The sequence below is a fragment of the Eublepharis macularius genome, chromosome 15 (assembly GCF_028583425.1).
Source record: "Eublepharis macularius isolate TG4126 chromosome 15, MPM_Emac_v1.0, whole genome shotgun sequence".
Lineage (NCBI taxonomy): Eukaryota > Metazoa > Chordata > Lepidosauria > Squamata > Eublepharidae > Eublepharis > Eublepharis macularius.
In genome coordinates, this window is record NC_072804.1 from 51,755,275 (window position 1) to 51,776,850 (window position 21,576).

At 47.4% G+C, this 21,576-nt stretch overlaps 1 protein-coding gene across 1 annotated transcript in view; it reads left to right on the forward strand.

Moving 5' to 3' along the window:
* Positions 1-291: 291 nt before the first annotated feature.
* Positions 292-21,576, forward strand: part of ATP1A3 (ATPase Na+/K+ transporting subunit alpha 3) — a 30,829-nt gene continuing 9,544 nt past the window's right edge. Inside the window, exons 1-14 of the mRNA XM_054998842.1 lie at positions 292-346; positions 1,945-2,148; positions 2,277-2,390; positions 3,093-3,227; positions 4,132-4,249; positions 5,299-5,567; positions 6,111-6,309; positions 6,504-6,613; positions 8,419-8,553; positions 15,665-15,857; positions 17,064-17,239; positions 18,696-18,832; positions 20,354-20,504; positions 21,272-21,440. Coding sequence (XP_054854817.1) covers positions 299-346; positions 1,945-2,148; positions 2,277-2,390; positions 3,093-3,227; positions 4,132-4,249; positions 5,299-5,567; positions 6,111-6,309; positions 6,504-6,613; positions 8,419-8,553; positions 15,665-15,857; positions 17,064-17,239; positions 18,696-18,832; positions 20,354-20,504; positions 21,272-21,440 — 2,158 coding nt within the window. The 5' untranslated portion in view covers positions 292-298. The remainder of the gene's footprint in view (positions 347-1,944; positions 2,149-2,276; positions 2,391-3,092; positions 3,228-4,131; positions 4,250-5,298; positions 5,568-6,110; positions 6,310-6,503; positions 6,614-8,418; positions 8,554-15,664; positions 15,858-17,063; positions 17,240-18,695; positions 18,833-20,353; positions 20,505-21,271; positions 21,441-21,576) is intronic.

Sequence of the window (21,576 nt, forward strand, 5' to 3'; positions counted from 1 at the left end):
AAAGGACAAAAAGCCCGAGACATGGATGATCTTAAGAAGGAAGTGGCGATGGTGAGTGAAAAAGGGGTGCCGGCTTCAGGCTCATACTTGACTGGGACTAGCAGGGACTATGGGGCTTAACCCCTGAGTCATTTAAAGTGCAATTAGATGCCGACTGTCTCAAGTTTAAGATTAGTGAAATCAATGCATAAAATCTGCATAAAATTGGAGGGTGAATCTGGTGGCAGAAGTTTGTAGAAGGGCAGAAAGGCCATTGAATTCTCACTCTACTTTTGCATTTTTTCAGACTGAGCACAAGATGTCCATTGAAGAGGTGTGCCGAAAATACAATACAGATTGTGTGCAGGTAATAGATCCAGAGGAGTTAGCCGTGTTAGTCTGTAGTTGCAAAATAGTAAAAAGTCCAGTAGCACCTTTAAGACTAACCAACTTTATTGAAACATAAGCTTTCGAGAACCACAGCTCTCTTCGTCAGATGCATCTCATGCATCTGACAAAGAGAGCTGTGGTTCTCGAAAGCTTATGCCTCAATAAAGTTAGATAGTCTTAAAGGTGCTACTGGAGTTTTTACTATTGTGCAGGTAATGACACCCTGGCAGCAGGTTTTTCTCCCCCCTTTACTAGGTGCTAGAGTCTCTCTCCTCAGGGACTGGGGGAGGTTTGGTTAGAACTGGAGCACCGCATGATGCTGGTAGTTGGGTTCTATCTTTTGGAGAGGTTTGGGGCGGGGAGTGAACTGGCTGCAAATGACTGCAAGATCAAGCACCTCTGAAACAGGACTTGACAAACAAGTTTGGGAAATCCATTTATACAGGATGAGGATCGAAAAGAAAAGGAAGATGGAATGTGGGCTGTCTGGGCAAGCCTTGTGTAGGACATTTCTGCATGTCACCTAGTACTTTCTTGGAAAGAGTAGTGGTGGTAGAAGTTGTTGTCAAGTCATAGCTGACTGATGGCGACCTCTGCAGGTGCTTTCAAGGCAAGAGACTAATAATAATGATTGCTATGGCTGTTGTGGGTTTTCCGGGCTGTATTGCCGTGGTCTTGGCATTGTAGTTCCTGACGTTTCGCCAGCAGCTGTGGCTGGCATCTTCAGAGGTGTAGCACCAAAAGACAGAGATCTCTCAGTGTCTGTCTTTTGGTGCTACACCTCTGAAGATGCCAGCCACAGCTGCTGGTGAAACGTCAGGAACTACAATGCCAAGACCACGGCAATACAGCCCGGAAAACCCACAGCAGCCATCGTTCTCCGGCCGTGAAAGCCTTCGACAATAATGATTGCATTTATATACCACTCTTCTAGACAGATCAGTGCCCGACTCAGAGCGGTGAACAGAGTCAGTGTTATTATTATCCCCACGATACAGCTGGGGAGCCGGGGCTGAGAGGAGTGGCTTACTGAAGGGCACCTACTGAGCTCAGGGTAGTAGACGAGTGCTGATTCGCAGCCAAACCACTTAACCATTGTGGTCTCTAGTGGTTTGCCATTGCCTACTTCTGCAGCCCTGGTCTTCCTTGGAGGTCTCCCATCCAATTACTAACCCAGACCAATCCTGCTTAGCAGCTTCCGAGATCGGGCTTGCCTGAGCTATCCAGGTCAGGGTAGAAAGATTAGTACACTTACCATAAACAAGCAAGTTAAGTTCAGTGAAGCTGAGCTAAAAGGATACCACATCCCCTCCACTATCTCTATGCAACATCTGAACTTAAGAATTTATGGCCCAGGTTCCACCATGCCTAGACATGGAAAGTACACTTCCTGGTACAGAGTTCAGTTTGCTTTTGGGCCTCTTTTGGGTGGACGAAGGCATGAGAATTTGGCTGTACATAGAAATTGTTGGACAGCTCCGTCCACGTGAGATCACACGTGAGCAAGATGCAAGCAGGCAGCTGCAGCTCCGTTGCAGGCTCATGGAAGAATGAGCTTCTCTGTCTCCCCAACAGGGCCTGACCCACAGCAAAGCCCAAGAGATCCTGGCCCGCGATGGCCCCAACGCACTTACCCCACCACCTACCACTCCCGAATGGGTGAAGTTTTGCCGCCAGCTCTTTGGAGGGTTCTCCATCCTCTTGTGGATCGGGGCGATCCTCTGCTTCTTGGCCTACGGCATCCAAGCTGGGACTGAAGACGACCCAGCTGGGGACAATGTGAGTGCTGGGGGACAGATTTCTGCAGTGTGTTAGGGGTGCCTGGGAGGGCGAACTGGGTAAAATGAGGGAATCCCACAAGGTTTCTGAGATTCCAACTTCCTGTATCTGCTGCTACCCTCTGACAGCTGTACCTCGGTATTGTCTTGGCTGCTGTGGTCATCATCACCGGCTGTTTCTCCTACTACCAAGAAGCCAAGAGCTCTAAGATCATGGAGTCCTTCAAGAACATGGTGCCACAGGTATGAACTGTGAATAAGGAGTGTGCCTATAGAGTTGCTAGCCGATTGCAATGGGAAGAGCATAGTTTCATTCATTAGACTGGCAGTGTTCTATCCAGTAACTAATATTAGGGTCTGAAAAGGCAATAGACTCAAAATTCTGCCAGGCAGTCCATGATCTCACCAAACGATGCCACGTTTCCTGCATAAATTGCCAGGTTCATCCCCTAATGTCTCTGGATTCTAGTTTGGCTCCTCCCCTAATGTCACTGAATTCTAGCCTGGCTCCTCCCCTAATGTCACTGTATTCTAGCCTGGCTCCTCCTTAATATCTCTGGATTCTAGCTTGGCTCCTCCCTAATGTCTCTGGATTCTAGTTTGGCTCCTCCCCTAATGTCACTGAATTCTAGCCTGGCTCCTCCCTAATGTCTCTGGATTCTAGTTTGGCTCCTCCCCTAATGTCACTGAATTCTAGCCTGGCTCCTCCCTAATGTCTCTGGATTCTAGCCTGGCCCCTCCCCTAATGTCTCTGCATTCTAGTCTGCCTCCCCTTTTGCACCCCTCCCCAAATTCCATTTTGACTCCACCCCTGATATGAACAATACAAGTGATTAGAGAAAAGGGAACAGCCCCGAACCCCTCCTGGTTCCCTGGGACTAGATCAAGGGCTGGAGTTGAAGTTGGTACGAACACCTTCACAAGGCTGCCACTTTCATCCTATAGCAAGCTCTGGTGATCCGGGAAGGTGAGAAAATGCAACTCAATGCTGAGGACGTGGTGGTTGGGGACCTGGTGGAAGTGAAAGGCGGAGACAGAGTCCCGGCAGATCTGAGGATCATCTCAGCCCACGGATGCAAGGTGAGGCCTTGGAATGTGCATTTTTGTCAAAGGGCTGTCTGAAAAATGGAACATTTTGTGACCCACACTGTAAGATCTGTGAAGTTCTCTCCCTTCCTTAACCAAAACCAGCGGGGAGGGGAGCTTGTGCTACCAGCCCTGAGACAGATCGTTCACAATTTGTTCGACATCAAGTGAGATGATTCACATTGGCATCAAAATGGCTATTTCAGATATTTCTGTGGAGAATGATCTGGGCCATCTTCACACGATCAAAGCCTCCGGAAGATCATGTGAAACTCACGGAACGAAGCGTCTTCCTAGTGCAATTTCCCGGCACGATCCCGTTTAATGGTGCAATTTCTGACATCATTGCGCCATTAAAGGGGATCGTGCTGGGAAATCAGGCTAGGAAGATGTTTGTTCCATGAGTTTTACGCGATCTTACAGGTGCGTGTGAAAACGGCCCTAGTCTGCAGATATTTCTCTTCCTTAGTAGGAAGGAGGAACTGAGAGGGACTTGTAGAGAACATTTCAATGTAGAAGAATTAGACATTTATTTTAAGTGCATGATACATCAGGAAGCACCACTGTAGAATTGTATCTCACCTTCTGTAGAGATCTTGTAATATGTCATACTGCTCCACTTCAGAAACTAAGGTTCAGATTTGTTATTTGTTTATTCATATATTCCTATACTGCTTTCCCCCATAGAAATGGAAAATTTGAGGCAAGAGGTCAGAGATGCTTGGATTTTCTATAGTTGCATGCTGACTTTGAGAATCTTAAAATCTGAAATGTGAAGTCTTCATCAAAGTTTAAAATGAGAACGTTTGAATATGAAGCTTTTGACAATCCATTTCCAGTTCAGAGCAGTTTTTAACTAGCAGTTTATAACTACATGTGTGGTTCTCTTTCTATCCAGGTGGATAATTCCTCCTTGACTGGTGAATCAGAGCCCCAGACACGATCTCCTGATTGCACCCACGACAACCCCTTGGAGACCAGGAATATCACCTTCTTCTCAACCAATTGTGTGGAAGGTAGGACCAGAGCCTAGGAGGAATGGGGGTATAGATTGATGGAGATTGTGGAAGAGAGCCAGTTTGGTGTAGTGGTTAAGAGCGACAGGACTCTAATCTGGAGAATCGGGTTTGATTCCCCACTCCTCCACTTGAAGCCAGCTGGGCGATCAGTCACAGCTCTTCGGAGCTCTCTCACCCCCATCCACCTCACAGGGTGATTGTTGTGGGGATAATAATAACATACTTTGTAAACTGCCCTGAGTGGGCATTAAGTTGTCCTGAAAAGTGGTATATAAATTGAATGTTGTTGCTGTTTTGATTGATTGACTTATTTTAACTTACTAAGAGTGAAAACAGATATAACATGTTTAGCATGTTAGAAGAGTTTGAATACACACTTGATTTCAGGGCTACTGGTGTGCTGACGGACGACTTATATATTATAAGTCTATATACATATATAAACCTAATATTATATATTAGGTTTCATTACTGGGGCCTGACTGTATTACAGTCCTAAATGGGATTATTTATTTATATCATTTATAGTTCACCTTTCTCTTTGAGACTCAAGGTGGATTACATAGAGTGAGATTAGCACAGTTAGTTTCAAGGCCTTTTCAATAAATGCCATAGGATAAATACATGCAAGTTTACAAAGACATAACATTAGCAAAAATCCAACACAAAGTTGAAGAAATTCTGAAACAGAGCATAAGCAATTCTAGGACTGACATTAGACAACATTGAACTACTCAGTAGGGTTATACTTAAAGCAACAGGTAGTACATAGGAGCATATACTTAAAGCAACAGATAGTACGTAAGGCAACATAGGGGTGAAGTCTATGGTCCCTAACTTGTTAGTGAAGCGTCTCTTTGAGTCATTGTCTTCCCTGGGGAACTTCGGGAGAGATAGGATTCTCTAAAAGATTGTTCTCATTCTTATTAAATTAAAATTCCCAGGATTCTTTGGGGGAGGCTCATGATACTTCGGTAAACGAGCATGAAACCAACGTAAGTTTATAGTGCAGATAGGTTTGTGAACCTGGTCTTTCATCCTACCAGGCACAGCACGGGGCGTCGTCATAGCTACTGGCGACCGAACAGTGATGGGCCGAATTGCCACCCTCGCCTCAGGCCTGGAGGTTGGCAAGACTCCCATTGCCGTAGAGATTGAACACTTCATCCAACTTATCACTGGCGTGGCTGTCTTTCTGGGGGTCTCCTTCTTCGTCCTCTCCCTGATTCTGGGCTACTCCTGGCTCGAAGCCGTCATTTTCCTCATCGGCATCATTGTGGCCAACGTCCCCGAGGGGCTTCTGGCTACAGTCACTGTAAGTGCCTTCGACTGCAGGCGTGCGGGCCGAAGAGAATCCTGAACTCAAGTGGCACAATTGGCCGTTTCCACATGTACTGGCATAGCACCGCTAACCTCTTGCAACAATGCCCTCATTGCGAGAGGTTAGCACTATGTCGGTACGTGTGGAAACAGCCATTGTTTTCAAGTTATTTATTCAAGAATTTTGGTAAAATAAAACATGACAAGTGCCTAACTGCTTTTCAGTCCTGGGGAAGTGGGAACTGGTTGGAATATTGCCTACACATTTCCCTTTATAAGTATCAGGACTAGAGACATACAGAGTTTTTCATAAAAGCTGAAAACTCAGGGAAGGGGGTTGTCATATCCCTGTAGGACCTGGGTTCTGATATCAGGTTGAATATCCAAAGAACAGGAAGTCGTGAGTGTGGGGAATTAACCAGCGTTGTCAATTCTGTCTGGGATCCTATATTCTGTCTGCGCTTGCAAATCTGAAGGAGCCCTGACTTGGATGATTTCCTGCAGTCCATTGCCTCGCTGACTTCTGCCTTCCTACCAGGTGTGTCTCACCCTGACCGCTAAGCGTATGGCTCGCAAGAACTGCTTAGTGAAGAACTTGGAAGCCGTGGAGACGCTGGGCTCCACCTCAACCATCTGCTCGGACAAAACTGGAACCCTGACACAAAACCGCATGACGGTTGCCCACATGTGGTTTGACAACCAGATCCACGAGGCTGACACCACCGAGGACCAGTCTGGTGAGGGCCGTTGGGGGAAAAGGTAGCCTTCATCTGTCTTGGGTGGTGGGAAGTCCTTGTTTCATCTTGGGCAAAAGAGTGGCTATTTCCCCTTTGGGATCGTCTGGTTTTTTTTCTTTCTTTCTTGGGCTTCCACAATCCGGTCTCTAGAATTTCACACTGTGACTTTTTATCTCCCTTTCTCCTCCCTGCAGGCACGGCCTTTGATAAGAGCTCCGCCACTTGGGTGGCCTTGTCTCAAATCGCGGGGCTTTGCAACCGAGCGGTGTTCAAGGGAGGTCAGGAAAACATACCCATTCTCAAGGTGAGAGTAGAAAACCCAAACCTCTGTGAAAGAGTGTGTAGATAGGGGGAAAGGGAGGCGAAGGACATGCTGCAGAAATGTTCTTTCAAGGAGAAAAACGGTGTCAGGAAACCTGCTTCCATTCCTCTTATCTTCTTTCCAAACAAAACAAAATAATATGGAGGTTGGCAACTTGGGGAGACTGTAAGATTTATACACTAAACAGGGACCACAGGTCCAAAGAGACCAATATCAAAAATATTTTTTTAAATTTTTAAAAAATATATATGAAAGTGCAAGCGCTATTGCGCAGTAATTAGAAGAAGATTCTCAATTTTGTTCTACTCCATACATGTTAACAAAAATACAACACCGATGCTTAACAATTCAGTTTTCACAATTGCATCATCTGAACAGGTAATTACTAAGTATATTCATCCCAAAGTCCAGTGATGAATTTGTTTTTTCTGTTGGGAAGAAACTAAGCAATGCTGGGTTGTAAATATATTTATTGAAGATGATGCTTTAAATGAATGGCTTGATAAAGCAAAACAATGCGGAACGGGCTGTTATAACTGCTGGCGCACCCACTGCCAACTACCCGGGAGACCTTCGTTCCATCTCCGGCTCCCACGGTGTCCGTTCCATCTTCTCCAGCCGACGGCTTTTGCCTGCAAAAGGAAGAAAAAACAGATTAATCGTTGGACTTTGGGATGAATATACTTAGTAATTACCTGTTCAGATGATGCAATTGTGAAAATTGAATTGTTAAGCATCGGTGTTGTATTTTTGTTAACATGTATGGAGTAGAACAAAATTGAGAATCTTCTTCTAATTACTGCACAATAGCACTTAGACTTTCGTATATATTTTTTTAAAAAATATTTTTGATCTTGGTCTCTTTGGACCTGTGGTTGTTGTTTAGTATATAGGTTGCTGAGACCTTCCCTCTATCTTGTTGGAGACTGTAAGATTACCACGCCTGAGCAAAAGGGTGTTGTGGGTAGAGATGGGCACGATCCACATTACGAACGAAAAAAACCCACGATAATGGCGATTGCGCGATCGTGACCCGGCAGATCGTGATCGTCCACGGCCAACGATCCAGCGGTTGGGAGAGGCCTAGATCGGGGCATTCGGGCTCAGTTTGGGGATCCAGACACTCAGGTGCCAGCAATCTATTCCCCTGGCAACGGAGCCAGGGGAATGCCTGAGCTCTGTTTGCCCTCCTTCTGTCGCCCTGGAAACCCGAATGGAAGCCCAGCTTTCCTTGACCAGCAGGGCTTCCTTCCAACCACGGAGCAGCAAAGCAGTCACCAGTTGGGAGAAGACACCCAGGGGAGGGAGGGGGAAGGGGGTGTTCTGTAGCCACGGGCGCTCCAATCTCATCCCTGCAAACCCTGATAGGCAGCTCTGATGGCCAAACACAGACCTCCTGTGTTGTTGAATGGGACCCATGCTTATAAATAGCCGTGGTCTCCCAGGCTGGGTTTCATTTTCTGTGAGCAGTGGAATGGAACAGAGCTCTTGCTTGCTACTTGCTAGCCTTTGGAGAGAGAGAGAGAGACTGAGAGAGTCGGCCGCCGCCACAACCCACCTTCCCACATAGCTGGGAATACCAGCATGCCCCACTTTGGCATCCACGATCCACGGTTCGGGAACGGGAGATGATCGGTGTGGATAGTTAATTTGGGATCGTCGCCAGCGCCGAACCACGATCCGCTGGCTCGTTAATTTTTTTTTGGATCGTGCCCATTGCTAGTCGTGGGCGAGTGGAATCTTGTTCAATCTCTGTGTTTTAGACACTTTCCCCCTTCTTCCGACAGCGTGACGTGGCAGGGGATGCTTCTGAGTCGGCGCTTTTGAAATGCATCGAGCTCTCATCCGGATCGGTCAAGCTCATGAGAGAGAAAAGCAAAAAAGTGGCCGAGATCCCCTTCAACTCCACCAACAAATACCAGGTATGGACTCTCAGGCTGTTTGGCCAGACCTCAGAATGAACATAAGAAGACCCCTGCTGGATCACCATAGTCCCAGTTGTCCAGCATCCTGTCTTGCACAGTGACCAACCAGTTGTTCTGGAGGGCCAGCGACAGGGCCGAGAAGCTGAGGCCTTCCTCTGATGCCCCCTCCCAGCACTGGATTCGGAGGTGGACTGCCTCTGAACGTGGAGGTTAATAATAACAACATTTGATTTATAGATCACCCTTCAGGACAACTTAATGCCCACTCAGAGAGGTTTACAAAGTATGTCATTATTATCCCCACGACAATAGTCATCCTGTGAGGTGGATGGGGGTGAGAGAGCTCCGAAGAGCTGTGACTGATCACCCAGCTGGGTTCAAGTGGAGGAGTGGGGAATCAAACCCGGTTCTCCAGATTAGAGTCCCGTGCTCTTAACCACTACACCAAACGGGCTCCCTTTAGTCCCCGTGGCTAGAAGCCACTGACAAGCCTTTCATCCTATTGAAAGCCAGTTCAGTGTAGTGGTTAAGAGCATGGGACTCTAATCTGGAGAACCGGGTTTGATTCCCCACTGCTCCTCTTGAAGCCAGCTGGGTGACCTTGGGTCGGTCTCAGCTTCTAGGAGCTCTCTCACCCCCACCCACCTCACAGGGTGATTGTTGTTGTGGGAATAATGATAACATACTTTGTAAACCGCTCTGAGCAGGTGTTAAGTCATCCTGAAGGGCGGTGTATAAATTAAATGTTATTATTATTATTATCCATGACACTGTCTAATCCCCTGTGCTTCTGGCCATCTCTACATCTTTGAAGCAGCCAATTCCACGTGTTAATCCCTCAGTGAGTAAAGAAATACTTCCTTTTGTCTGTCTGAATCTACTCCCCATCAATTTCATTGGGTGCCCTCAAATTCTACTGTTCAGGGAGAAGGAGAAAAAGTTCTCTCTATCCACTCTGTCTGCCCTGGGCATAATTTTATAAACCTCTATCACGTCCCTCCTTGGCTATCTCTTTTCTAAACTGGAAAGTCCCGCACTCTTCAGCCTTTCCTTATAGGAAAGCTGGTCCAACCTCTTAATCATCACAGGGCCAAACTACAAGTGACGAATGACACTTGAACGTCAAGTGTATTCCTCCCTGTTCACTTGCCCTCCACTTGCTCTCCACTCGATCCACTTGCCGTTCAAGTGTCATTCGTCACTTGTAGCTTGGCCCTCAGTTGCCCTCTTCAAGACTTTTCCAAGCACTGCAGTGTGAACTTTCTAGAAAGGACAACAACGGGTGACATTTCAGATTAGCAGAGCAGTTCCCTGTCCCGAAATTCTTCAATGTACACTTCAGCTGTGTAGCTATAGCACAGTGGTTAAGTGGTTTGGCTGCAAATCAGCACTCTACTGGTTCGAATCCCACTACTTCCATGCGCTCAGCATGTGGCCTTGGGTAAGCTCCTCCTCTCAGCCCCAGCTTCCCAGCTGTATTGTGGGGATAATGATAACACTAACTTGTTCACCGCTCTGGGTAAGGCACTAATCTGTCTAGAAGAGCGATATAAAAGAGCAGTTATTATTATTATATTTGTGCATAGGCTCCTCATGAGGAGTGGGATCATGTTCAATAGTATTGACCCCCCCCCCCAGCCACATTCAACCCTCCATCAGCACAAAGAATGCAGATGCAGGCTCCATCCATGCAGCTGGGTACCCTTGAAAAGCAACATCCTCAGTCGTGTGAATGGAGCGCATGAGCACAGTCTTTAGGTTCTGTAGACAATTGTGCTGATGTGGGGGGTGAATGCAAATAGGTAGGGTGTGCAGCTAGTGGTTGGTAGCCCATTAGAAATGCCAACCACCCTCCCCAGGAATTTCCTGGCTAGGAGTTGGCAACCCTACAGCATATGCTTAGGTCTCTTCTGTGGGGAGAATGGGGTGCAGACATTTTAACAAAGTCCTTGCTGCTCCTTTCTAAGCTTTGCTTTCATGCTGTCTAAAATCTTCTCTCCAACATGTGGGGATGCCAGGTTCCTTGGTGGGGGAGGAGGATCCCCCGTTCTCACCCTCTGCCCCCCCCACCACTCACCTGGTCGGTGGGGGGAAAGACAGGAGCCTTCTGGGTGCGCTCCCAGGACAGTGTGACAATGTCACTCTCGTGAGTCATGTTTTCATGCTGCCCCAGGAGCGCCCTGCACTCCTGGCCCCTGCGCGATGACATCACTTCCCGGAAGTGATGTCACCATGTCATCCCAGGAGTGCGTGAATGCTTCACATATGCACACAAAAACATTGAAGAAGGTGAGTGCCAGGTCTCCCTGCGTGTGCGCTCCCGGCACTGCATGATGACATCGCTTCCGTGACATCATCATGCAGGGCAGAGCGTGCCGCCCGCGTGGCAAGCCGGGTGCCCCGACGCGCCGTGGAGTTGGCAGAGGCAGCGCAGGGGGCTGGAAAGCTGCCTGTGCCATTCGCCTGCCCTGCAAGCCTGCCGCCCCCTGCCCTGTGGGGCAGGCGAAAGGCAGTGCGGGGGGCTGGGAGGCCGCCTGCGCTGCCGCCCGTGCACTCCCGGTGGCTGGCAACTGTGCCCAGCCCCTCTTCCTTGGCAGTGCCGGGGGCAGACTACCCCCCTGCCCCCCCTCTATCCAGCCCTGGGACCTGGCAACACTACCAACAAACCTTAATACATTCACCTGTAAATAACACTGAGGCATTATCTCCTCCACTTCCAGAATCTTCCTTCATGTAATTTTTCTCTTCATTCAAAATGGCAGCCATAAGTTCCCTTCAGCTCTCTCGAAGTCTCTAGAACTTTCTTCTCTGTGAGAAAAGAGGGCTGTGGTCGTGTGTGACCCTGCACTCTCTGGCAGTCTCTAGAAACCTCTATGAGGGGGACCTGGGCCCTTTGTTTTTGATAAAAATGCTGTATAAAGGGGCCTTGTCCGGCCTCCTCTCCCAGCTGAGTCATCCGTCAGGAAATGTGATAGCAATAATTCTGCCCCTTGCTCATGTTATTCTTTAGGAGGAGCCTCCTTAGCCCATTTCGGATTCATATAGAAACAACACATGGAGGAGGGAGGGACTGGGAGCAGAGCAGCAGGCGCCGCCCCGACCCTCCATGCGCCTGATTGTTCTGCGGTGGAGCACATGGTCTGCTTGAGCGTGTATATCTTGCATGTGCGTAGGCACAGAATAGCAATCGATGCATGGCGCTCAGGGACTGGGCTAGCAGGCATAGCTGATTCCTCCGCCCAAACCGCCATGCATTGATTTTGTACACTTGTTAGAAGTCAGAAAGAGCTCTCCTTTCAAGCACCTCCCTGAAGGGATGCAGAACCAGTTCTTTGTTATAATCCCAGCCCCTCTCATGCACTGAAACTCTTGTTCCTCTGAGATCCTCCAAGGAAGTCAGAGCGGATATCCTGGAGCTACCAAGCAGGCTGAGACCTCCGTAAAGTAATTGTCTTTCTGTACCCTCAGCCTAATCTCTAGACAAGACTCTTCAAGCCCCCTCTAAGGGCCAAGCTACAAGTGACAAATGACACTTGAATGGCAAGTGTATTTCTCCCTGTTCACTTGCCCTCCACTCAATCCACTTGCCAGGCAAGTGTCTTTCGTCATGTGTAGCTTGGCCCTAAGTCAGATCTGGGCTCTTCCTGGTCTCCAGCCTCTTCTAGACACCAATCAGGCCCGTCCTGGCTACCAGAACTGTTGCATTCTCTTGCATAGTATTCTTCATACCCATGAAGAAATGCTGCACGTGTGCACACTCCCCAATGGTTGAAAAGCCCAATAGCTTTTCCTTTTCACCTTCTAGACCCTTCCGTTGTGTTCTGCTTATCTTAGTCAAGAAGTACCCCATAAATGTTCCTTTCAATTTTCCCATTGTCCATTTTCCAAGGCTACTCAAACCAATCTTTTTCTCAATTGTGCAGCCTAGTGGTTGATTTTAGGTTGGTAGCCGTGTGGCTACCAAAGTAGAACAGCAGGATTTGAGTCCAGTGGCACCTCAGAGACAAACTAGATTTTCAGTGTAAGCTTTTGAGAGTCAAAGCTCTGAAGAAGGGAGCTCAGACTCTCGAAAGTGTACACTCTGAAAATCTTGTTGGTTTCTAATTTATTTATTTATTTGATTTATACCCCGCCCTCCCCACAGATGGGCTCAGGGAGGCTAACAACATTAAAAAAACACATTAAAATACATTTTTTCTTAAAATGGTACCACTGGACTGAAATCCTGCCACTCCAGTGATTGTGATTCATCAGGTTGCTGGTTCAAATCTCGCCTCTGTGACAAACTCATTGTGTGGTCTTAGGAAAGCCAGTTTCTCTCCCCCATCTGCAGTATGGGACGGGGGGGGGATACTAACAGTGGCCTACCTTACAGGGCCGTGGCAAGCGCGATAATGTGTGTGTTCTTTGAAGTGCTACCCGAATGCGAAATGTTATCATCTCTGATACTGGATGCTAAACTTCTCACTGCCTCTAAAAAATCTGTCAAAAGTGACATCTTCCCCCTTGTTTGTCCCCAATCCTGACACAGGGTGCCTGACTATGGAGGGTTGCCAACCTCCTGGTGGAGACTGGAGCTCTCCTGGAATTACAAATAACAAAGATCCGTTCCCCTGGCAAAAATGGCTGCTTTGGAAGGTGGTCTCTATGGCATTATACCCTGCTGAGGTCCCTCTTCTCCCAAAACCCTGCCTTCCCCAGCCTCCACCCCAGATCTCCAGGAATTTCTCAAACTGGAGTTGGCAACTCTATGGAGGTTCTGTTTGGCTGTCATGAGGATTCACCATCAACATACTACCCATCCCTGAAGGAGTCTCGTGCTTTTGTTAAAGTTGTCTAAGATACTTTGGTGTAGTGGTTAAGAGGGACAGGACTCTAATCTGGAGAACTGGGTTCGATTCCCCACTCCTCCACTTGAAGCCAGCTGAGTGACCTTGGGTCAGTCATGGCTCTCTCAGAGCTCTCTCAGCCCCACCCACCTCACAGGGTGTTTGTTGTGGGGATAATAATAGTAATGACATACTTTGTAAACTGCTCTGAGTGGTCATTAAGTTGTCCTGAAGGGCGGTATATAAATCAAATGTTGTTGTTGTTATTATTATTATTATTAGGGTTTGTCCTTGCATCCAGTGTCGGTGAATCCCACACGCCTAGTTATGCTTCCATTAGACCACCCTGAATGTATTGCTAAGAGAACAGATCTCCCTTTTTTGCATTCTGGACTTTTTGCAAGCACCCTGTAGTTTTTTTAAAAAGCGATTTGTCCTCCCCGGTTCCCGTCTACTCCTTCCTTTCAGCACTGCTGATAACAGAGCAGGAGCTCCCTTTCCGCCCCAGATGGGAATGGCCTGGGACGGCCCTCTTGGAAACCTTTGTAGTAGGGGGATCCCAGCCCGGTATAGCTGTGAACTTTGCTGTTCCCATGGAGAGGATGACATGATCCCAATACAGTCCCCCATTTCTGGATTCTCAGGCCAGTCAACTTTAATCCCATCTCTGTCAATGACAGCTGGGAAGGATTAGACAGGATTCCTGACGGGCAACAGTCCGGAATGATCGGCCTTGGGAAACAGTGCCAGAAAGGGGGGTGGCGGCTGTATTTGCAGGCCAAAAACGTTTCTGCTCTGAAGGGTGTTGAGAATGGTTCTCCCCTCCCTCCGGCTGCGTATTCCCCAGGCACCTGGTCCCCGGTATCATCTGCCTGCTGCAATGTTGATGATGATGCTGGCAGGTTTCATTTGTCCACATTTCCTAGTTCCATTTATTAGCCATAATCCACCACAATATCCAAATAAAGTCGGCCCAAACCAAAGCATTGCTTCCTCGAGCAATAAAAAAGGGAAAACGGAGGGAGTGCGGTGTAACTCGGACACAGATTGCATTCCCCTCTTTCCAAGCGCCTGCATCTTTCTTCACACATTAGTTTTTAAAAATCTACCTGTACAAACAAAGTCAGGCCTTGGTGTATTTTTATTATCTTGACTGGAAATGGCCAGTTAGCAGTTGACAAGGCTGGTCTTGAGGGCGAGTCTGTCTGATCTCTGGTGGCCAAAAGACATTTTAATGAGGAGTAAAAATTAGGCTCACATTTTCACTAGTACAACAAAGAAGCACATCGGAGACTCTGGGTGTAGTTCATATAAATTACTATTGCGGGTCTGACTCTTCAGGGGATCTTTCTAGAAGCAGTTGTTCCTCAGGCCAAGCCCTTGATTATCTCATGCAGGGCTTTTTTTCAGGGGGAACGTGGTGGAACAGAGTTCCGGCACCTCTTGAAAATACTCGGCAATAGTACTTAAAATAATATTATTTCAAAGAATCTCGTGTGTTTCTTCCTCATTTCCTTCTTGAGAGTTCTGCCACCTCTTTTCCCAGAAAAAAAACCCTAATCTCATGCATTCCAAATTGCGCACTGATATGATTCTGAATTGGTAGCAGACTCCAGCGCTCTCTCCCCTTTGGATGTGCCCAAGAAGTATGTGAGCTGAAGGACAATCTCAAGACTTCCTGTCTTGTTGTGTTGCATGTAGAAAATGTAGTACTTAGGGGAGAGAGGTTTAGCATCGCTCTCTCCCTGATGAGCTAACTAACTGCATGCAAGGATTTTTTTTTTACATGGGGGAAAACTATTAAAATATAACACTTTCCCCCACCATCTGAAATGTGAAGTGGAACCATCTGGAATATGCACCTGATTCTGCATAGTTTGCCAGTTTGGTGTTAAGAGTGACAGGACTCTAATCTGGAGAACTGGGTTCGATTCCCCACTCCTCCACTTGAAGCCAGCTGAGTGACCTTGGGTCAGTCACAGCTTCTCAGAGCTCTCTCAGCCCCACCCACAGCACAGGGTGATTGTTGTGGGGATAATAATAAGACACTTTGTAAACTGCTCTGAGTGGGCGTTAAGTTGTCCTGAAGGGTGGCATATAAATCGAATTTTATTATTATTTGAAATGCATATTGCATAGGTTGTCTATCAGTCCCCCACCCCAGTGGAAGGAATTTCTTGGAGAGAGAGAGTCTCCCTCTCAGTTCAGTCTGTAGCATGTGTCACTTGTGGAAGTGGAAGTCCTGTTTGAGTCTGAAGAGTATTTCCCTCTTCCCACAGCTCTCAATTCATGAGACGGAGGACCCCAACGATAATCGCTACCTGTTGGTGATGAAGGGCGCCCCTGAGCGCATCTTGGACCGATGCTCCACCATTATCCTCCAGGGCAAGGAGCAGCCACTCGATGAGGAGATGAAAGAAGCTTTCCAGAATGCCTACCTGGAGCTGGGGGGACTTGGCGAGCGTGTGCTGGGTAGGGAGAAGGCTGGGCAGGGGTGCCACAGAACCTGGGGGAGGGTGGAGAGGGGCTGGAGAGTGCACGGGGGGAATAATGCTGTGCTGATGAGATTTTTCTATGAGATTTTTCCTATTCTTCAGAAGAGAAGCTTTTATTTTTCTTTTTTTCTTCCTTTCTTTTTCTTTCTTTCTTTACGTCATTTATAGTCTGCCTTTCTCACTGAGACTCAAGGGGGATTACACAGTATGAGGTTAATACAATCAGTATCAAGTACATTTCAATGCAATACCATAAGGTAAACAGATACAAGTTTGAAAGACATAGCATTAGCAAGGATCCAAGCCAGAGTAGAAAAAATACTGGAGCAAAACATTATCAATTCTAGGACCAGGGCTTTTTTTCAGCTGGAACGCGGTGGAACGGAGTTCTGGCACCTCTTGAAAATGGTCACATGGCCGGTGGCCCCACCCCCTGATCGCCAGACAAAGAGGAGTTTAGATTGCCTTCCAGGGCAATCTAAACTCCTCTCTGTCTGGAGATCAGGGGTGGGACCACCGGCCATGTGACCATTTTCGCTGAGGGCAATTTAAACTTTAAAAAACTCCAGCTGACCCAAAGTGACATCATTGTGTGGTACTGAGTTCCACCACCTCTTTTCCCAGAAAAAAGCCCTGTCTAGGACTAACATTAGACAACATGGAGCGCTGATTGTACATAGGACTACATATTTAAAGCAGCAGATACTATATAAAGCAAAAATAGTGATGAAGTCTATGATCCCCAACTCGTTAGTGAAGCATCTGAGACCCCATCCCTACAATACAGCCCTCCCATTTGAGTAAAAAGCCTCTTTGAATAGTTCAGTTTTGCATCGTTTATGGACAGCCAGGAGAGTGGGGGCTCTTCTGACTTCCTCAGGCAGGTCATTCCACAGGATAGGGGCCACCACAGAGAAAGCCCTTGTACGGGCTGCTGCTGACTTCACCTGTGTGCAGCCTGGCACCTGCAGGAGACCCTGTTCAGATGAACGAAGCTGGTCTTTGTAGCAACTCAAATGTCAGGTTTTTGAAGAGGGCAATGGCTACTGGCTCGCCTGTATTTTTGCACCCATAAATGCGTGTGTGTTTTCCAAATTCTTAAAGATAAAGGCAGAATCTCTGGATTAGCACCTATCCGAAGCTTTGACGGGCCTCTTAAGATTTCTATCTTCTCCTTGTCCAGGTTTCTGCCATTACTACTTACCTGAGGAGCAGTACCCCAAAGGGTTCGCCTTCGACTGTGATGACGTCAACTTCACCACCGAAAACCTCTGCTTCGTAGGGCTCATGTCCATGATCGACCCACCCCGAGCTGCTGTGCCTGATGCTGTTGGCAAGTGCCGAAGCGCAGGCATCAAGGTAGGGAGGCTGAGCTCATCTGGAAGCCAAATCGTTGGTGTCCCAGTGCTAAAATCCGCTTCCTCCCCAAGCAAAGTTGTTTAGTTTCTTTGCTCAGAGCAAAGGAGTATCTGCCGCAGGGGTTTGGTGCTGTTAATGAAGTCTCTCTGTCAATGCTAAGATGCATGTGTCTCTGCAGAGAGACTCATGTCAAAAGACTCCAAAGTCCCTGACTAATCTACTCCTGGAAGGTTATTCAGAAATCCGTAGCATACTTTCTGGTGCTTTTCAGTTAATCCCAGGTTTTCCATGGTCTGCAGAGCTCAAGGCATCTCTTTTGCTCCATTGTTGTTTGGCCCGAGGCTTGCAAGCCTTCTGTGACATCAGAGTAGCTGAGCCAATGGCAGCTGAGGGGCTGTGACAGCTTGGGCTCTTTTTTGGATAGTCTTTGTGCTAGAGAGATACACTCACCAGCTGTCTGCTCCCTCTTTAGAACTCACATGTCCAGACAGCCTTGGTCTGCCTTGGTCAAAGGTACTTCCCTGAAGAGTTTTGTCTCCAAATTCAGTAAGGGACTCTTGGCGAAATATCAGCTTATGTCAGTTTGGAATTCTTACATTAAACTGCAATTTTCAAGGAGCGGTGTGGAAACCACCCAACAAATTACAATTTTAGGTTTTGGGAATGCACGTTCATTTATGATTGAAGAATGAAACTGTGTTTAGGTGTTAGATCCAGAGGAGTTAGCCATGTTAGTCTGTAGTCACAAAATAGTAAAGAGTCCAGTAGCATCTTTAAGACTAACCAACTTTATTGTAGCATAAGCTTTCGAGAACCACAGTTCTTTTCATTAGATGCATGGAGGGCACGAAGAGAACTGTGGTTCTCAAAAGCTTATGCTACAATAAAGTTGGTTAGTCTTAAACAGGGCTTTTTTTCAGTGGGAACGCAGTAGAATGGAGTTCCAGCACCTCTTGAAAATGGTCACATGGCTGGTGTCCCCGCCCCCTGATCTCCAGACAGAGAGGAGTTTAGATTGCCCTCCGCACCACAGTGCAGAGGGCAATCTAAATTCCCCTCTGTCTGGAGATCAGGGGGCAGGGACACCAGCTATGTGACCATTTTCGCTAAGGGCAATTTAAACTTTAAAAAACTCCTCCCTTGTTCCAGCTGACCCAAAGTGATGTCATTGTGCGGTCCTGAGTTCCACCACTGAGTTCCACCACCTCTTTTCCCAGAAAAAAAGCCCTGGTCTTAAAGGTGCTACTGGACTCTACTATTTTATGTTTAGGTGTGTGTCGGTAAGCAAAAGGGGAGCGTACATCTTCTCTGGCAATTTTTGTCTTTTGGGCTGCTAGGGCCTCCTGAACTTTCTAGCACTTGAAAAGGAACCCAGGCTGGTTTTCTTGGATGGTTTTCCTGGCTTCCTTTTCCTTCAGTGGTTGACCTCTTTTCCCCCACCGTTCTCCTCCACTAGGTGATCATGGTAACTGGAGACCACCCAATCACAGCAAAGGCCATTGCCAAAGGCGTGGGCATCATCTCAGAGGGCAACGAGACAGTGGAAGACATTGCTGCCCGCCTGAACATCCCTGTCAGCCAGGTCAACCCCAGGTGAGGGCACAGGGCGGGGTCAGAGGGGAGGAGCCAAATACGGTGTTGCGATAATGAATCAAAAGACCCACAACAGTAAGGACTAGCAACTTAACATAAAGTCTACAAAGTACAGCACACACTTATGGTGTAAGTTACTAACCACTTTTATGAACAATATTAATCACAAAGGCCACTAGCCTGTTCCTTTTCAATATAAAATGAACACAAGGATTGCACAAACAGAAAGTCCACACTCCCCTACGGGGAAGACGTCCCAAAAGTGTCTCTTAATGAAGCGAGTCACTCCTTTTTACTTAATCACGGTGGTCAAATGATGAACACATTCCAATGACCAGACCCCAGTAGGGAGATTCCACAAAGAGGACGCCAACCCTGCAGGGAGGACGGAAAGCCACCGTGCACGGTGTTGCAGCAAGAGGATGGTGAAACAAGTAGAGTTGCCATCTCTGGGTTGGAAAAGTTCTGGAAATTTTGGCTGGTGGGTGAGTTTGGGAGAGGGGGGATGGACTTCCTCAGGGAAAAATCTGAAAGGGAAAGGGAAAACTTTACAACTTATATGGAAAAACTGCAGCTTTCTGATATAACACCTACAGAACTGCAAAAGACGGCATTACTTGGAACAGTGTACATTTTACACCGATTCCTGGCTGATACTTAGGTTTCTGGTGGAAACTTGTATCAGCTCAGCAAGGCCAATCGATGATAACGTGATCTTTATTATTGATTGTGTTGTGTGAAATTTGAATAATAATAATATTAATAGATTTATATACCGCCCTTCAGGACAACTTGATGCCCACTCAGAGCGGTTTACAAAGTATGCTATTATTATCCCCACAACAAAACACCCTGTGAGGTGGGTGGGGCTGAGAGAGCTCTGAGAGAGCTGTGACTGGCCCAGGGTCACCCAGCTGGCTTCAGGTGGAGGAGTGGGGAATTAAACCCAGTTCTCCAGATTAGAGTCCCGCCACTCTTAACCACTACACCAAACTGGCTCTCATCTATCCACAAAGATCTCTGACAGAGATGCAGTTCTAAGGGGAGAGGGAATGCTATTAAGCCTGTTATATAAACGCACCCTCTGAGTTTTCTTCGAGGAAAGTTGGGCTAGAAATGTAGCCAGAGATGCTAAAATGCCCCCCTCCCTTCACAAGAGTGTGTTGCTGTCCCTCACGCATCACACCTGGATTGCTGAAGATACACAGAGGATTCAAATCGGATTTATAACATCCTTTTGTCAGTGAAGCTGACTATTGCCTTCCCATGCATCTAGCCCAGGCCCAGGCCCTGGGGCACTGAACTCCATTTTTCTTATTTGTTTCAATGGAGGGAGGTCTCTTCTGCCTTCTCCCCCTGTCGTTCTTGAGAAATAGAAGCACCAAGCAGGCCTGAGGAAGCTACATCTGTTAAAGCACTACCCTTTCCAAAGAGTTGCCCTAGGTGGGATTTCCTAGTGGCAGGGCCAGGCCTTGTGCCTGGGCACAGAAAGGAGTATCTCACCATCTCTCGCCCACGCAGGGATGCCAAAGCTTGCGTGATCCACGGCACGGATTTGAAGGACATGACCACGGATCAGATTGACGAGATCTTGCAGAACCACACCGAGATCGTCTTCGCCCGCACCTCCCCACAACAAAAGCTCATAATTGTGGAGGGTTGCCAGAGGCAGGTAGGAAGGAACTCTTTTCTAGGCACATGGTGGAGACCATTTCTATGTTTCTATGTTATCTGGTGAGCCTCCCCCCCCCCAGTATCTTATTGGGAGGGGGTGATAATGTCATCATCTTGGCTTCTCTATAAACGAACTTGAGTGATATGTTGCCCCTCCCGTCCTCTCCCCTGCCTTCCCCTCCCTATGTATTATAGGCAAAGGGATTATTGTTGGTGAAGACCGCTATCTTGGGGATTTGCAATTTGTAATTTTACGATTGTACTTTCTTAATGTGATTTTAACTTGGATTTTATGTTTGATGTAGCTCGCCCTGAGCCCACTTGCAGGAAGGGCAGAACATTAAATAAATAAATAAATAAATAAATAAATAAATAAATAAATAAATAACACCCCCAACTGGTCCTAAGACCACATCTCCCCCTTGTGGGCAACCCCTGTTAAAATTGCCCTTCTCCAAGCAGTGGGATGCACAGGGCTACCCCTGTCAGATTCGACTCTGTCAGGGGAGAGAATATTAATGGCCGTGCATGTTTCTTACTGCCCTGAGCAGGATGGCCCAGGCAAGCCAGATATCATCAGATCTCAGAAGCCAAGCAGGGTCAGCCCTCGTTAGAATATGGATGTAAGTCCAGGGTTGTTACACAGAGGCAGGCAGTGGCAAAGCATCTCTGAAGTCCCTTGCCTCAAAAACCTTACAGAGTTGCCGTCAGTCGCTTGGGTGTTGATGGCATTTTCCACCACTGCCGTGCTTCTTTCCCACACAGGGTGCGATTGTGGCCGTCACAGGGGATGGAGTCAACGACTCTCCAGCTCTGAAAAAAGCGGACATTGGGGTCGCCATGGGCATTGCTGGTTCCGACGTTTCCAAGCAGGCAGCTGACATGATCCTCTTAGATGACAATTTCGCATCCATCGTCACTGGAGTTGAAGAGGGTAAGCCACAGAGGAATGGATCAAGGGCAGGGTCCATTGTGGGAGTATGATCAGCGTCTAGGGTTGTAGGCATAGGGTAGTTAAAATCTCGCTTCTGAGGGGAAGACTTACAACCATATCAGTGAAGAGGGCTTCA